Source organism: Phacochoerus africanus, chromosome 7, assembly GCF_016906955.1.
Source record: "Phacochoerus africanus isolate WHEZ1 chromosome 7, ROS_Pafr_v1, whole genome shotgun sequence".
NCBI classification, from domain to species: Eukaryota; Metazoa; Chordata; class Mammalia; order Artiodactyla; family Suidae; genus Phacochoerus; species Phacochoerus africanus.
This window is the reverse complement of record NC_062550.1, coordinates 2,951,023-2,968,679: the sequence shown is the minus strand read 5'-3', so window position 1 is coordinate 2,968,679 and position 17,657 is coordinate 2,951,023. Positions and strand designations below refer to the sequence as shown.

Genomic DNA, 17,657 nt, shown 5'->3' with positions numbered 1-17,657 from the left:
GTGTGGTGCCCAAGGTGAGACCTGCCCTCCCCTGAAGGCCCATGGGGGGTTGGCTGTGAGCTGGGCGGGGGCCCGTGGGGTCCAGAGCCCGGTGCTTCGCAGCCCTTGGAGGTGTGGGGCAGGAAGAAGGTCCCAGGGGAGTGTGGGGACCGGGCTGACCGAGCCGTGGGGTCAGGTCAGCAGCTTCCTGACTTTGAGAGGATCCTTAGCAGGGAGACTGTGGGACCCTGTGGCTGTGGGTGGGGGCTGGGCCGGGCTTTCCTGCTGCGGGCGCCCTGGGCGTGGGTGGCGGGGCGTGTGTGTGTGTGTGTGTGTGTGTTGGTTGTCGTGTTATTCATTATGTAGGATGCAGAGGCCTTGGCCTTTCAGACCCTGAGCCATGACTTTCTTAGTCGTGCTGTGGGATGGTCAGTTTTCCGAGTTAAGGTCACCCAGAGCCGTAACCCGCGCTTGCTGTGTTCCCTCGGGTCTCTGGAGGATGGAGACGCAAGGGCTTCTGCCGACCAGCCACCTGCAGCGGCAGAGCCACACCGGCCAGTGCGTCCTGCCCCGTCGTCGTCGTCGTCCTGACGCGGGCACGTGTGTTTTAAGGACCTGGCGGGAGAGGGACTGGGGGAAGGCCCTCCCCGCGTGGGGATCGCCTCTGAGCCGGATCGAGGAAAATCCCGGGCGTGTCTCGTGGCCGCTGCCGGAGGCGCTTTCTCCCCACAGAGCTGCCGGGAAGCTGGGTGATGGAAGGCACCAGAGTGTTTCCAAAAGGATCCGTGCAAGGATCCTGGGGGGGGGGGGGTGTGTGGGGGGGGGCGGGACCACAGGCCCATCTTGCCGTCCAGCCTGCCCCACGCCCGTGGCCAGCTCTCTGCCCCCCACCAAGGTTGTGCCTGTGGACACAGACCCCCCGATAGTGATGCCGGGGAGAAACAGCAGTGAGGGACGTTTTGATGAGACCCTGATTCTCGGCACGGGACTCGAACCTGGGCAGCCTGCGTGAAAGCCGGGAGGCCTCGTCACTAGACCAGCCGGGGGCTGAAGGCAGCGTTCCCCGATTCTCGCCCCTGTGGAAAGCAAGCGTGTTTCAAGGAGGCAAAGACTGGAAACAGGTGTGCATTTATTGTCGGAGCCCCAGCACAGCCTGTGAGAAGGCGCGTGTGTATCTGAGGCAGAAGCAGAGCAGTAACGCGCCTGAAAGAGGATGCGGGGCGGGTGTCGTCTCCCCCACCCCCGGGGGTGGTGGGGGCGGGAAGAAGGGGATTGAAGCCACTTACACAGGATGGGTTTCCGGGTGGTTGTCTTCTTTGGCCAATTATGTCGTTTTATTTCTCACACCTGACCCAGGACCCTCCCCGAGATGCGTGGGCATCTTCTGGCCGCGATGGATTCCAGAGCAAGGGGAGCTGGGACGGTTCCGGACTGACTGTGGCCTGGCGCCCCCTCCATCTCTGACCCCAGGAGTCTGCGCATGGGTAGTTGGGGGCTCTCCCTGACCCCAGGAGTCTCGGCCGTGGTCATCTTATCTTTCTGCTCCAGCAGAGCTCAGCTCCTGCCGTGAACTGTCTCCTCGACGTGTCAGAGAAGCCAGGCCCAGGGCCCTCGGCCCGACACGTGCCCGCTGTCCTCAGCCCAGGGCCCAGCTACCTCCCACCTCTCCAGGGCCCAGCTGCAGCTGCCCAAGGCCAGGCCAAGGTCATGGGGAGCCCTGGGCTGACTGGGGCACTCCCTGGATACGGTGTCCGAGCCTGTCCCTGTACTTCCTCTTCAGAATCACCTAGCGGGGGCCTGGGGGTTCTCAGACTCTGGTCCTGGAACCCCTTTAGTCATGAGTTAGCGAGGTCACCAGCAGGCCCGTTTATGTGGGCTGTAGCCGCTGCTCTTTCCCGTGTTAGAAATTAAAACAGGGGGAGTTCCTGTCGAGGCTCAGTGGTTAACGAATCCATCAGGTGGCAGGTTTGAGTCCCTGGCCTCGCTCAGTGGGTTAAGGATCCAGCGTTGCCGTGAGCTGTGGTGTAGGTGCAGACGCAGCTTGGATCCTGCGTTGCTGTGGCTGTGGTGTAGGCCGGGGACTACAGCTCCAATTAGACCCCTAGCCTGGGAACCTCTGTATGCTGCGGGTGCAGCCCTAGAAAAGACAAAAAAAAAAAAAAAAGAAATTAAAACGAAGAAATCTACAAATATTTATCAAAAACTGCCAACTGTAAGCCCATTACATGTTAACATAAATAGTGTGTTTTTGTTTTTAAAAAATCATTATTTTCCCCCAATAAAGGGGGAATTAGTGAAGGGGCTCTGGCAGTTTCGCAGGCCCTGGCGGGTCTGGGCAACTGAGGGCAGCTGGCATCTCCTGTCCCCCGCCGCCCGTCACCCCCGGGGCCTCGCGAGGCCAAGCGGGGAACCAGACCGTGTCTCAGGATTGTCGTCAGGTAGGCCTGGCCTCCTGGGGCCCTGGCAGGGTCGTGGGGACCCCAGAGGCTCCTGGACCCCAGGCTGAGAGCCCGGAGGAATGTCCTGCAGTGGAGAGCGAGGGCCTTGTTTAGTTTTTGGTTTGGTTTCCCTGTTTTATTTGAATGCTTCTTATTTCCTTGGCGTCCGTCTTGAACTGCGCTTCCATGGACCAGCCCACGCCCTGGGGACTCGGCATCCAGCCGGTCCCCCTCTGGCCTGCCCCTTCCCCGCCGCCCTCCTTCCCGGGACACGCGGGCAGCTCCAGGGCCCAGGGCCTTGCTCCCGGCCCGTCACGGTCCCCACGCTGCCGTGAAAGCAACTGGCCCGCTCGCCACGTTGCAGGTGTGTGTAGGAGAGGGCACTGGAAGCAGGGGTGCAATTTGACTCGCTTTTGCAAAATTGCGATTTGCCCCACTCCCGGGGTGGGGGGCACCCCGTTTCCCGGCCCCCAAACCCCCACGCTGCGTCTGGGCCAGTCTGTCTAGGGAAGTGGTTTCTCAATGTGAGCTGAGTTTGTGTTGCTGTCTCTGTCAGTGAAGATTAATCGTCCTCTCACATATCAGGAGCCGTGTGTTTCCTTTGCTGGGGACTCTCTGCCTCTCCTGCCCATCTTTCTCCTGGGCTGTTTTGCGACGTTAGACAAACTACTCCTTCGTAACATGGGGTGCAGGTGTTTTTGGTCCTGGGTTCCCATGTATCTTTGCCTACTTACGGAGGGTCTTGCCTTGTGGACGCGGACGTGTGCTCTGTCTCCTCCTGCGCATTCCGTCTGGCTCAGAAAGGCCCCGTCTGACCCCGGGGTTCTGAGTCCCCCCGCCCCCCAGTCCCCTCGTGGCCCCTTCCCCCCTTTCCTCGGTTTACACAGAGGTCGGTGGTCCTTTGTGAATCTCTCTGGGGAAGACGTGGGCTGCGGCTCAGCACTCTGATTCCACGAGGCCCCCAATATCCCAGCGTCGCCTGTTGAATGACGTGTGTCTCCCTGGCGACTGAGAAGGCCCAGATCCCCATGGGGGCCGGTCTGTTTCAATGCAAGTCTCGTTTGCTCCGTGGCTCTGCCGTCGATTCACGGGCCGTCATCCCACGTGTACCTTCGGACCGCAGCTGTGCCACGTTTTACGGAGCAGGGCTGGTCTCCCCTCGGCACGCTGGCTTTTCAGAGGTTCCCCAACTTCTTGGCTTATGTTTCCTTATAAGCCGTAGATCCAGCTGGTCTGGCTTCCTTTAAAATCTTTTCGTTAAGGATCGGGTGTTGTGGCTGCAGCACAGCTTTAGTCTCTGGCCCTGGAACTTCCCAGGGCAGAGGGTGAGGCCAAAAAAAAAAAAAAAAAAAATCCTGCGTTACTCTGTTTAGGGGAATCGCATTAGATTTGTAGATTATTTTAGAGTTTTATGGGCCCCCTCCCTCCCACTGTATATGCAAACGCGGCAGAACGCACGTAGTGCTTAGGGTAAACGACGTTAGCGTTTGTGGCGTGTACATAAGCCTGACGCTGGAAGGGGACAGCTCGATGGCATCGGGACATCCTCATTTCGTGCCCGTCGCCACCATCGCCTTCGGAACGCACTCATCTTCCCGAGCCGAAGCTCTGTCCCCGTTAAACACTCCCCCTCCTCCAGCCCCCGGCCCCACTGTCTAGTTTCTGTCCCCGTGGACTTGACCCCACTTGGTGCCGCGTGTAAATGAGGTCATACGGTGTTTGTCTTTTTGTGACCTGCTTGTGTCGCTGAGCCTAATATCCTCGAGGTTCATCCCTGTCGTAGCAGGTGTTGGAATTTCTGCACCTGCGGCCCCTGGACGTTCCCCGGCCAGGGGTCAGACCTGTGCCTCCACAGCAACTTGAGCCTCTGCAGGCCGATTCTTAACCCACTGCGCCACAGCAGGAACTTCCGGAGTTCCTTCTTTTTTAAGGCTGAGTAGTAATCCCTTGTGTGTAGAGACCACACTCGCTGGTTGAGGGTCCTTGGGGTACCTCCTCCTTTGGGCTTGGGTGAGTCGTGCTGCTGTGAACTTGGGGGCGCACGTGTCTGTGTAAGTCCCAGCTTTCAGTTCTGGTGGATACAGACTGGGGCGTGGCATTGCTGGATCGTATCTGCAGTCCTAGTTTTAATTTTTTGAGGAAGCGAGGTGATGTTTTCTGTGGCCCCTGTGGCTGTGGTTTGTGCTTCTGGTCGTGCATGTTGAAAGTCAGGCCAGAGCGGGGAGTTCCCATTGTGGTTTAGCAGTAATGAACCCGGCCAGGAACCATGAGGATGCAGGTTGGACCCCTGGCCTCCATCAGTGGGTTGAGGATCCCGCATCGCTCTGGCTGGGGTGTAGACTGGCAGCTGTAGCTCAGAGTAGACCCCTAGCCTGGGAACGTCCGTGGGCCACATGTGCAGCCCTAAAAAACAAAAAACAAACAAGCAAGCAAAAAGTAAGAAAAGAAAGAGAAGAAAGTCAGGCCAGAGTGTGTGCTGAGAATTCGGTGAAACCCCATCTCTGCGGGTGACCAAGCCGGACCTCTGAGAGCCGGGGTCTCCCCTCTCCCCGAGCAGGCCTGTGGGCCGGTCCTGGGTGGGCGGCAGGAAGGGCCAGATCCTGGACTCCTATCTTCCACGTCTATTGGCCGGGACCCGCCTCTCCGGACTTCCCTTTCCTCTTCTCACTAAAGGGGGGCGGGGGGCACTGCAGTAGCAGCACGTGCCAGGCCCAGAGACGAGCGGGAGGGGCCAGCATCCCAGAGGCTGCGGTGTGGGGATGACAGCAGGCGAGGCCTGGAGGCGCCCGGAGGCGCGGCTGTTGGTAAAGCGACTGCGGGGGGGGGCGGTCATGCTGGGCGTTCCTGCCCGGGCTCTCCCGTCCGTGGGTCCTCTTCCCGCCCCGCACGGGGCCCTGTCTGCCCGGCCGGTGGAGGGTCCTTTTCCCGCCCCAGCAGCCGTGACCCAGAAGGGCCCTGGTGCTCTGGCCAGTTTCCTCCGCGCCTTCCAGCCTGCCCGGCGGTGCCCCGTCACCACCACCGCCGCCCCACGTGCGATGTGGACCCGGCTCATCTTGTTTCGCTTGCAGAGGCCAGCCTGACCTTGGGGAAGGCCGAACCGTCCACCCACTGGGCGCTCACCTGGGCGGCAGGTGCGAAGAGGACACAGAAGTTGTTTTGAGATGTTTTCTCTTTTTCGACAGGTGTGAGTTTTACAGCCAGCCACGAAGGGAGGGCGGCCAGCCAGGCCCCGCCTGGGCCATGTTCCTCTCTTGGCCAGCCAAGCAGGGAGGGCGGGTGCCCCCTCTCCACGCTGGGGGGTGTTTTATGCACCGGGAGCCTTCAGCGGCAGGCATGCGTGACAGCCCCGCGGGGCCTGTAACGCTCCCGGGCTTGGGCTGCGGGGAGACCAGGTGGGGCCGGGAGGGAGCCCTCGGCCTCAGCTGAGCCAGGTTTAAAAAAAGAAGCTTTGCCACAGGCCAGTGGTTTGGAGGCACCCCAAAGCTCTTTTCCCCCGCGGGCTGTTTAAGGTCACGTGGGTTTACTTTGGTGCTGGATTCACCCCGGCCTGGGGTGTCCTTTAAAATGCACCTCCCTCGCCCACTGCTTCTCTGCCAGGCTGAGTGCGGGGCCCGGACGTGGAGGTGGGGACTGGGTGGGATCCCTGTTGTTGAGCCGGGTGCGGTGGGGACAGGGGAGCCTTCGTGGGGGTGCAGTGCGTAGTCCTGGAGGGTGGAGTGGGTGTCCCGGGCGGAAGGCGGGGTCAGGGCTGGCTCCTGGTTTCCTGAGGTGTTTTCCACGGTACTTCGTGTCCCTGCAGAGCAAGGGCCTGCCTGGGACCCGAGTGTGGACAGTGGCCTCCAGCGATGGGTGGGCTTTCCAGAGGAGGAGGCCAGCCCCTCTGCCCCTGGTGGGATACAGGATCTGGGGGCAGGGGGGGTGCTGGCACACGGTCCAGGTGGGACAGAAGAGAGGGGACCGCAGTGTGTGGGATTCCTTCCCTGAGGTCCTTCTGGCCCCAGGGGCCCATGGACAGCGCTGGCTGCCGGCCTTGCCACGGGCACCTTGCCCGCACCCCTGCCCTAAGATGCCCGGTGATGAGGTCCATGCCCGAGTGTGTGATGACAGGGCCACTGGAAGTGGGACCCAAGTGCTGAGTGAGGGCCCGGTTCCCTGTGAGGGCCAGTAAGGACCGGGGCCCCTGTGACAGTTGCTGTTCTGCTGGGCATTTATCGCCTTGTGGCAAGGGACAGTCAGCCATGGCCCACGGGCCAAATGTAGCCGCTGCTGCCTGTTTTTGTAAGTAATGCTTTATTGGCCTAGAGCCTCACCCATTTGACTCTGCAGCAGGGTTGAGAAGTAGGACCCAGGCCACGGGGCCCTCCACACCCAAGACACTCACCGCCCAGCCCCTCCCGGGGACAGGCTTGGCAGCCTGCGCGTTCCGCCTGGGGCAGGATTCTAGGGCTGCGGTGCCTTCGGAGGACGGCCTGGTTGCAGCCAGCAGCCAGCCGGAGCCCCTCTCTGCTTCTAGGAACGGGGCCAGGGCGACTGCAGCAAGTCGTTACGACGCCTGGGAGTCCAGGTGGAGTGTCCGCCCAGCTGTCCCACTGGCCGGGTCTTCCCAGTCCTGGACGCTGTGTGACGGCGAGACTCGAAAAAGAATGCTTCCCCCAGAAATGAGTTTCCGTGTGCATTTCCTGTTGCTTGGTTTATTTGCTTATACAGCACGGAGGGGCTTTGTTTATTTATTTTTTGTCTTTTTTGGGCTGCACCCAAGGCACATGGAGGTTCCCAGGCTAGCGGTCGAATCAAAGCTGTAGCTGCCGGCCTACACCACAGCCATAGCCACTCCAGATCCGAGCCAAGTCTGCGACTTACACCACCGCTCATGGCAACACCAGATCCCCAAATCACCGAGCGAGGTCGGGCATCGAACCTGCGTCCTCATGGGCACTAGTCAGATTCGTTTCCGCTGAGCCATGGTGGGAACTCCCAGAGGGTTTTTGTTTTGTTTTGTTTTTTAAATCTACTTGCTTCTAAACCTTAAGTTTCCCTGCTAGCTTTGTTTTGCTTAAATAAACACTTGTGTGGCCCCTCTGCCAGGCTCCCTGCTCCGTTCCTGGGCAGGGGTGCTGTGAGCTCTCGTGCAGTGTGATGGATGCATTAATAGAGGCACAGGCCAGGGAGGGTGGGGTGCCAGGGTGTCTGAAGTTGGGACAAGTGCAGGCTTGAGCCCGGCGAGGTTGGTTTGTGTTCCTGATGTGCCACGTCTCTTTCACCCTGCCTCGCCAGCCTCAGTGTCCCCATCTGTCATTTGGTTTAATAGAAGCTCTTCCCTCTCAGCGGGGTGGCCAGGACACATGACACCTGGGATGGGAGAGCAGCCTGTCGTTCTCGCCTGAGATGCGGGGCCCTGCAGGCTTCCCGGTGCATGGGAGACCTGGGGGATGAAAGCTCAGTGCTGAGGGCTGTCCTCGCGTCTGGGGGTCCCACACTCCCATCCTAGCATGTGCTGCCCACCCCTTGCCTGGAGCGCCCTCCAGGGCCTGTGGTCTTCTGAGCCTGGTGCCCAAGGGTGGGCACCACTCTTCCTTATCGCCACCTTAAAGCCAGGAGGCCGAGGCTTGGGGAGCGCTGGCCTTGATCTGGGTGGCCAGCCTCTACAGACCTCACTGTTTGTTTTTTTTTTTTGGCCGCACCTGCAACATGTGGACGTTCCTGGGCCAGGGATTGAACCCACGCCACAGCAGTGATGGTACTGGGTCCCTAACCTGCTGAGCCACCAGGGAACTCCCTCTTTTTAAATTGAAGTATAGTTGATTTGCCATATCACATTAATTTCTACTGTACAGCAAAGTGATTCCGTTATACATATATTTACACATTCTTTTAAAATATTCTTTTCGGAGTTCCCCTTGTGGCGCAGCGGAAGTGAATCCGAGTAGGAACCATGAGGTTGCCGGTTCGATCCCTGGCCTCACTCAGTGGGTTAAGGATCCGGTGTTGCTGTGAGCTGTGGTGTAGGCCAGCAGCTGTAGCTCTGATTGGACCCCTAGCCTGGGAACCTCCACATGCCACGGGTGTGGCCCTAAGGAAAAAAAAAAGTAAAATGTTCTTTTCTATTATGGTTTATCGTAGGGTAGTTGAATGTCGTTCCCCATGCTCGGTGTTTGTCCTCTGTATTCCGGTTTGCATCTGCTAATCCCAACCTCCCCTCCTCCCCACCCCCTTGAAAACCACGGGTCTGTTCTCTGTAACTGTGAATCTGTTTCTGTTTCATAAGTAGATTCATTTGTATCATATTTTATTCTTGTAGTTTTGAAAATTAATTTTTATGGCCCTCCCTGGGGTATATGGATGTTCCTGGGTCAGGGGTTCAATCTAAGTCACAGCTGTGGCAACACTGAATCCTTTAGCCCATGGTGCCCGGGATCAGACCCATGCCTCTGCAGTGACGCAAGCTGCTGCAGCCAGGTTCTTAACCCACTGTGCTGTGGTGGGAATTCCATTTGTGTTATATTTTGGCTTCCACAGGTAAGTGATAGCATATGGTGTCTGTCTTTCTCTTTCTGACTTACTTAGCATGAGAGTCTCCTTTTGCGTCCATGCTGCTGTGAATAGCATTATTTCATTCTTTTTTAACGGCTGAGTAATATTCCCCTTATATGTCTACCACCTCTTCTGGATCCACTCCTCCGTCGATGGACATTTAGGTTGTTTCCATGTCTTGGCTGTTGTGAATAGTGCTGCAGTGAGCATAGGGGTGCGTGTATCTCTTTGAATTATGGTTTTGTTTGGATAGATGCCCAGGAGTGGGGTTGCTGGATCGCGTGGTAATTTCAGTGCACTCTTGACCCTTTGGGGCGGGTTCAGGGCTGGCGTCAGAGGTCACAAACGGGTTCGTGCAGAGCCGGGAATAGCTGAGCCTTGGGGCCTGAGGCCTGGCCGCAGGGCACCCTGCCCTCTCTGAAGGGGCCTCGTGCTTCCCAGGGCCTCTGGTCTGAATCCTGCTTGTGTGTCAGCATCATGGGCCTGGCCGCGCTCACCGGCTCCTTTGTCCGTGCGGCCCCCTGTCCCCACGGGGCCCGCGTGAGTGTGCTGATCTGCACCCTGCTTCCCGGGGCTGCCTGCCGCCCCTTCGGTCCTCTCACCGTGCCCTTTGGCCTCTGCCCCCTGAACCAGGCCCTGGAAGGAGAAGGATGGGTGGGGGCATGGATGTTTCTGAGCCCTGGTCCCTGTGGGGCTGTGACAGCCTGAGACAGGGGTCGGGGCCGTGGCCGAGTTCTCAGGAACCCTGTGGGCTGAGGTCGTGAAGGGAGCGTGTACGCTCAGCTGCACTAAGGAGGGAAACGCGCGGAGTCGCTCGTGTCTGGATCGTTCCCCTGTGTTTGTTCCCGGGCACGGTCCTGGGGCCTCTGGGTGGTGGACGTCCTGCGTGTGGTGGCCTGGGGCTGTCTTCCCACCAGGGTGCCCGCTCACTCCCGGGCACGATGTGGTGGCTTGAAAATGGCCCCATGGGAGTGGTTACAGCCCAGACACGGGCGAGCACCTGCCATCGGGGCTTCGCGTCTCACCTCATAGAAGAAAAAACACTTCTGTGCAGATGGAGGTGAGCGTGTGACATGGGTAGTGTCCCTGTGAGTGACATAGGAATGCTGGCGACACCTGCTGCTGCTGGAAGACTGTCGCCTGCAGCAGCCAGGACATGTCTCCCATCCTGGACTGACCAACCAACCAACCAACTCACCGAGGTTCTTTTTTTTTTTTTTTTTTGCCTTTTTGTTCTTTTAGGGCTGCACCCGTGGCATATGGAAGTTCCCAGGCCAGGGGTCGAATCAGAGCCTATGCCACAGCCACAGCAATGTCAGATCCGAGCCGAATCTGTAACCTACACTACAGCTCACGGCAACACTGGATCCTTAACCCACGGAGCAAGGCCAGGGATCGAACCCGCAACCTCGTGGTTCCTAGTCAGATTCGCTTCTGCTGCGACATGACGGGAACTCCCTAACTGAGGTTCTGATACCTGCCTGCCTTGTCCTCCTTTTGTCGTGTCCGGTCTTTCTGTGGTTGGTTTTCCCATTTTATTGGCGTGTTGTTGGTTTACAGTGTTGTCTTGGTATCAGGTGTCCAGCAAAGTGGCTCCGTCGCACGTGTGTGCCTATGTCGGTTGCACGAGTACCCACATCCACAGTCCATCCTTTGCTTTTGTATCAGTCGTTCCAGCACCTTGACCGGCCCTCCCCCTGCTGTGCGGTGGGTCCTGTTCTTTCTCTGATGCACCGGGGTGTGTGTTAATCCCGTCCTCCCAGTTTACCCCCCCCCCCCCCCCCCCCCCGTTGTGTCTTGTTAACGTCAGCAAAAGCAGCAGCCAGCATCCCGAGGCTTTGTGGGGCGCAGTCCTGACCAGCCATGGAGGGAATTTCAGCAAAGTTCGTGGCCGGGCGGAGGTCGCAGTAAAGACTCTTGGGCTTTTTATTATTAGTTATGAACACGCTGCACATCTTTGTCACTGAGATTGTAAGGAACCTTTGCGGGTCTGTGCCCAGAGATCCCCGGCGGTGTCGCGAGGGCAGGCATGGCCCCCGCTGGCAGGGGCGGGGTGGCAGCTCAAACGGGATCCCCCCCCCCAGCTCTTCTGCTGTTTCTGATTGGCTCTCCTGGGCCACCCTGGCCAGTAGCGGGTCACCGAGCTGGCAGGACCCTGGGCAGATTGCCTGTTACAATGCGGAAAACTCAGCTCGTGACACGGGGTATGGGGGGGGCGGGTGTTGATCTGGCCTGACCCTGAAGGACCAAAAGCCCCTGAAGAATTCAGGCCTCGGGAGAAACGCCTCCGGCTGTTGAAGCCTTGGGGTTAAGCCCTCTGTATGTGTTCTTGGATTTAGAGACTGTGCCAGGGCTGGAGGGCAAAGTCCGTGGCTGGTCCTTTGTTAAGGCCTCTGTGGCCGGGTGGCTGCGGACAGGCCCTTGGGTCCGGTGGCAAGGGCCTTGCCTTTGTGCATCGTCCCCTCCTTCCTAGACGCCCAGCACCTGCCAGCCCTGCTGAGACAGGCCGGGCACCTGCAGCGCCTGCCCTCGTCGGGTGTTCTAATTGCTGGGGCCGGGGCACAAATCTCAAACCAGGGAATTAGCCGGAAGTTGCAAGATTCCAAACCAGACGGGCTGATGGAGTTTGAGGGGTACTTGGAGGAGAAGGGGCCTCTGGGGACAGCCCAGAACCAGAAATGCAACACCTCCCCCCCCACCAGTGGTAGCCAGAGGGCCCCGGAGGGGCTCAGCAGGCAGGAGCCCAGTGTGGGGGGAGGCAGGGAGGCCCTGGGAGGGATCTAGGTGGGGCTACAGGACTGGGCTCCTGCCACCCGGAGAAGGTGCTCTGTCAGGTGCTGTGGCTGCCTGGAGCAGACCCCGGGGGCTGGGGGGCGGGGTGGAGGAGCACCGGCCTAATTTGGGGGGGGGGCGTGCTTGCTGTCAGGGTGATCACCTGACTGGGGGCTCCTTCCGGGGTTTTGACCTGAACAGCTGATGGTGCGGGTGCTGTCTGGTGGGTGGGCCCATGGAGGCTGCAGCCCCAAGCCGAGCAGGGCAAGATGCCCTCAGGTGATGGGTGAGCCGGAGCCAAACTCACAGGGAGGCCGGCGGACAAGAGGCCAGCAGAGCATCTGAGCGTTTGGGATCCTGCCGCCTGAGGTGTGAATCTGGGGTGAGGGAAGTAGGTCCCTGATGGGCCCTGAGTTTGGGGAAACTCATTGGCTGTAGCTGACATCTTGAGCCTGGGCTGGGGAGTGGTCCCATGTGCCGTCTGGGCCTTGGGCGTCCGGACCGCTCCCAGGGTTCACCCAGCATGAGGCCCCACAGGCCAGTCTAGGCATGCACACCTGGGGTCCCGGGGCTCGGCTTGCAGGGCTGGGGGCCTCTGGGGCCATCTTCCCGAAGGGCAGAGGCCTGGCAGAGGGCCGGGGACTCGGCAGGACTGGGACTCCCCAGGAATGTGCTTTAAGGGTTACTTCCTTTGGGAAAATGGATGTATTTTGTCCTGGGACCAGCAAAAGAGCGGGAAGATGGAGCCAGACCCCGGCTGAGCCACTTGTCCTAACGCAGACAGGAGCTGGGCTGGGGGTGGCAGGCACCACAGTGGAGGGAGAACAGCCGGGGCCTGGGACGGGCAAGCCCGGGACCAGGAAGCGCTTTTTTCTAAACCCTGGGCTGGGAGGGAAGTAAGTCCTTTGTGGTCTGCAGGTCCAGCGTTCCCTAGATACTGATGCCTTTGTGCGCCCAGAGCCGTTGGGCTGGTTTCCAGAGCAGCGTGCTTTGTGTCCGGGCCGGAGCTGGCCTCGGTCCTGGGTCCCGAGGGCCCTGGGCCCAGTGGGCGCTGCCTCGAGCTGCACCAGGGCCCCTCGCCGAGCTCGCTCTGACTCGCCTGCCTCCGCGGCCCCCGAGTGGGGGCTGGAACAGCCGCAGGGATCGTTTCCCAGCGCGTCTGATCCACGTGGAGGTACAGGGAGGGGGCCCTCCCAGGGTGTCAGGGGCCGGGGCAGCAGATCCCGCCCTGAGGGGCTGTTCCACTTTGAGGTGTGGGCGGCCACGAGGCTGCCCAGGGCGGCCTGTGGCTGTGGGCTTCCTCCCTGGGGGCTGTGGGGAGTGAGGGCTGGGCGCGCAGGGGGCTGGCTGGAGAGGGAAGGCTGGACGGGGCCCGTGGTGCGCCCAGAGCAGAGGAGCAGCTCTGGCAGACGGCGTCTGCCCGCCGGCCCTGTGGGAAAGCTGCTCTCTGGGTCACACTTGGCTTCTGGGACCCGGGCCTCCTCTCTGTCCGTGGACAACGTCCCTGTCGGTCTTCTGTCTCCATCTGAGAGGTGTGGTGACCGGGTTGTAGGGTGCAGCGGAGGTGAGCTCGTCCTGCGCGGGTTGGGCCGCCCTCCTGCCCCGTGGGGGTGGGGGGGGGGTGCTTCCCTCTCATTCTGGACCCGCCTGGCTGGGTGGTCATGTCCTGGCATCTGGTCCTGATGGGGCAGCAGCGTGAACTGCCTGCCTGCCTGGGAGCCTGGGGGCAGGGCCCTGGGGACGGAGTGGGCCCTTGGGGACCCCCGCCCTCCCCAGGGCTGACCTGAGCAGGCGTCAGGTTGGGGTGAGCTGGCGGCTGTGAGAAGGGCTCTGCCGGGGGAGGTGGGGGGAGCGCGTGGGCCGGTGCCCGGGCTGCTCCGGGTGTGAGCAGCATTCTGATGGCGGCGGGGCGGACACTCGGCACTTTGTCCCCTCTCCCCGGGCGGCCTCCTCATTTGCTTGCCGGGCTGAATCGGGAAGGACAGTGGCCCCAGCCTCGGGGTGGTGAGTGCCAGACAGGAGCCCCGCCTGGCCACCCAGCAGAGGGACGTGTGGCTGCGTGAGCCGGGCTGCCCCTCCCAGAAGTCACCCAGCCTCTGTCCATGCTGGGTGCAGGCGGTCCCCCAGGAATTCCCGAAAGTGCAGGGAAGTGGGTTTTACGTGGCTGCCCTTTCCCTACCTGGTTCATTTTTACTTTTCAAGTTGGAAAAGCAGTGGGAAGCCCAGGAGGACACTGGGGGCGCAGTTTTACAGCCATAGGAGCCCCAGCAGGGTCCAGTGTCACCTGTAGCCTTTGGAGACGCCCTTTAGCCATCACTCTGGGGCACATAATTTTGTCATTGCCTCCGAGACTCCCTGGAGCATCTGTGAGTCCCACGTGTACTCGGAGCTCCCTGCCCCCGCGCGGTGCTACCCGGGTGCCCTCGATATGCTGGGTTTGTCCCTGGACGATCGCAGGACGGGAATCGCTGGTTCAAAGGGCGTTTATGTTCACGCTTCCTGCCACTTCGGCCACACGGCTGGCTCTCGTTTCCTTTTTAGTGAAGTTGGAGACTTTTGCACGAGGCCCGGGTGACTTTCCCCTTGCGGCGTTTCCTCCGCTCAGGGAGTTAGCGCCTCTGCCTACCCAGGTGATCTTGTTTTTACCAGTTTGTCCAAGTTGTTTCACAGCAGAGATATCTGTTCGCACACACGCTGCTTGATTGTTTTTAAACAAATGGCAGTGAACTTTTGTCTGATCGAGACATTTTTAACTTGATTATTTTTTCAGGCTCTTAACACAGACTGTCACTCTCTTTCGAGGGATTTGATAAGTGCTTTTCTTTCTTTCCTATTTATTGATTTGCTTTTTGGGGCCGCACGTGCTGCATGTGGAAGTCCCCAGGGTAGGGGTTGAATTGGAGCTGCAGCTGCCGGCCTGCACCACAGCCACACCAGATCTGAGCTGCATCTGCGACCTACAGCTCACGGCAACGTTGGATCCTTAACCCACTGAGCGAGGCCAGGGATCGAACCCCCATCTTCATGGATGCCAGTCGGGTTTGTTTCTGCTGAGCCACGACGGAAACTCTTCTCCTTCTTATCCTTTTTTTTTTTTTTTTTTTGTAAGTTTACTTAACCATTTAGTCTGTCTGGAGCTCATAGGTCCTTTACGTGGATGTCTTTCCAGGCGGCCGTGCTCCCCGCCCCCATGGGAGCAGGGATGCCACCTCCCCTAACCCCCTGGTGTTGCCCACTTCTGGGCCCCTCCCCGGGTTCCAGGGCGTGATGGGTTTCCTGTGGTTTTTGCACCAGAGCCACGTCGGGCCATCTCAATATTCCGCTTGTACCTGGAAAAACACCTGTCCCAGGGGCATCCGCAGCCCCCTCCCCGCAGGGCCCCAGCCTGAGTCGTCCTTGTAGCCCAGCCCTGGCGTTCTGACCGGGGTCTCGAGCCCCCACTGTGAGCACAGCTTTCCTGCCTTGAGCCGTGATGCCGGGGGGTTGGGGGGCCTGTGGGGAGCAGGGGGAAACGGCAGGGCTGCGGACGGGCACCCACGGGCTGCGAAGTGACCGCATGAACGGTCCTTGGAGCGCCGCCCAGCCGGCACCGTCCCAAACAGGAAACGCTTCTCCCCGAGAAATGTCCCAGCCGGGGCGGCTCGGGCGAGTTGACGGATTCCACCCTGCACGGCCACGTCCTGCCCCTCGTGGAGGTGACCCAGCAGTTTCCGGGTGCAGGCTGGGTGTCGGGCTCGTGCGTCATCTCGGGTTCCCAGGCCACTTGGGCCCGGTCGGCGGTACTCCTGACTCAGAGGTGGAGGCCGAGGCGCGGGAAGGTGGGAGCCGCGGGCCGGGCCTGGGTCCGGGTGTCTCCGGAGTCCCTGCCCCTGGGGCCCTGGGGCCTCTCGCGGAGGTCGGGCTTTGTGGGACTCCCTGCCCCCGCAGCCCTGGGCCGAGGAGCTGTGTGGCGGGGCGCGTCGGCTGCCCGGGCCCTGCTGTGGGCTTCGGGGTGAGGTTGGCTGGATGGGCAGGGCCGCTCACACCAGGCGTTCCTGGCTGCGTTGGGTCAGGGGTGGGAGTGGGCACAGCTGTTCCTGGTGTGCATACGTGCTTGAACTCCCGCGCGTCCTCCACACCAGCGCACAGCGACCCCTCGTCCCCCACCCCCAGCATGACCCCGGCCCAGGCCGGCTGCCCTCGCTCCCAGCTGGAGGGGTCCAGCGCCTGCAGCCTGGGCCTGTGTGGGGGAGTGGGCAGTGGGCGGGCTCCTGACCGGCCGTGTTGGGAGGGCCTCTGAGCCAGGGAGGCCCAGCCAGGGCGCCTGGCCTGCAGGATGGTGTTTCAGGCGGATGGGGCAGCCCGGGCTGTGTCCCTGGACAGGGGGCCAGAGGGAATCTGAGATACCCTAAGGCCCAGCGGTTTCAGGTGTTGGAGTGCGTGTGGCCATGGTTCTTGATGGGTTGTTAGAACTTGGAAGGAACCTCAGCCCTCCTCCCCTCCCCCTCTCTCCTCCCCTCCCCCCCTCCTGGCTCTCCCTCCACCCCCTCCTCCCCTCGCCCCTCCTGTCCTCCCCTCCCTCCCCCCCCCCCCCCCCCCCCGCCTCCCCCAGGGTCTGCTGCTCCAGACTGGCTCCACCTTTATGCTGGCAGGTCCCACCTGCCCTCTGGGGCACACAAGGTGGGGGCGTTGGCCCGGGTGGGCAGCAGGGGCAGGAGCTCGGCAGCCAGCCCAGCCTGGCGGGGGCCACAGAGGGCCCTGGCCCGGTGGGACCAAGGTGGGAGCCCGTGGCCCTGGGGTCCTGGAAGCATGGGGCCTGTCTCTCCGAGGGCAGGACTTGGCTGCAGCCCAGGGCTGGGCCTGGAGCTGCGTGGGGGGACCGTGTGCCGGGCCTCGGCCAGCAGGCGGCTGCCCTAGTGACGAGCCTGCCCTCTCCTCTCCTCTCCTCTCCCGCAGGGCCCCCGACCGCCATGTCCAGGTAAAGCAGAGGGGCTCAGTGCTGAACATGCTAAGGAGGCTGGACAGGATCAGGTTCAGAGGCCACAAGAGAGACGACTTCCTCGACCTAGCGGAGTCTCCAAATGCCTCGGACACCGAATGCGGGGACGAAATACCCCTGAAGATACCTCGGACCTCGCCCCGGGACAGCGAGGAGCTGAGGGACCCTGTGAGTACGCCTCGCGGGCCTCCTGGGGCTGGGGCACCCCGCTGTGCGTGGCCGCGGGCCCCGGGCCCCTCGCTGGGCAGGGGGCTACCCCGTCCTTGGGTGGCCCAGCTGGACGTGGACTGGGGCAGGCCGCGTCCTTCCCAGGCGGGTCAGACACAGATGGGGCTCACTCCCGCTCTCCCCCAAACCCCCAACCTCACTGGGGGGGGGGCGCCCTCCCCAGTTTGGGGATGTTTGGTCCAGTGACTGGATTTCTTCTCCTTTCTCGCTGGTTTTCTGGGTGACGAGCAAACTTCTCACACACAAGTGATGCTGAGACCCCAACCTGACTCCAGCCTGACCCCTGGGAGTGTTGACGTGAGGGCGGATGCAGGGGGCATCTAGAAGCTACTGGACCAAGGCCAGCTGCCTTGGGGTGCCTGGCCAGTCTGCCTGGCTCTCCCAGTGTGTGTGTCACCAACCCTGGCAGCTGGCTGAGCCCCTGAGGGCCAGGCGGTGGGATGCCTGTCATTTGGACAGCAGGCATCCTTGGCAGCTCGGCGGGAACCAGGCGTGAGCAGGCCCTGGCTCCTGGAAGCTTGTGTTTTGTCAGTGGTGGTGTGGCAGGTGGGGTGGGCTTCCCCGGTCCCCTCCTGGCCAGGTTTGACCGCTGGGCTCTCCGTGGTCAGTGAGGAAGCCCAGGGCCATCCCTCACCAATCGTGGAGGCTGCTGCCAGAGTGGACACCAGACTTGGCAGCCTCTTGGTTCCGCCCCGAGCACCCGGGCTAGGTTTCCCTTGCAGATGTGGCTG

At 61.1% G+C, this 17,657-nt stretch overlaps 1 protein-coding gene across 6 annotated transcripts in view; it reads left to right on the top strand.

The window, feature by feature from the left end:
* The window catches only part of GRAMD4 (GRAM domain containing 4), a 73,797-nt gene that overhangs the window by 19,671 nt on the left and 36,469 nt on the right, over positions 1-17,657 (top strand). For 3 of the 6 annotated variants that reach the window (XM_047785953.1, XM_047785958.1, XM_047785954.1), the window contains one exon: positions 16,656-16,866. In XM_047785953.1, coding sequence (XP_047641909.1) covers positions 16,656-16,866 — 211 coding nt within the window. Of the gene's footprint in view, positions 1-12,754; positions 12,895-15,351; positions 15,539-16,655; positions 16,867-17,657 lie in introns of those variants that run through there. The other 3 variants (XM_047785956.1, XM_047785955.1, XM_047785957.1) reach the window with 3 other exon arrangements.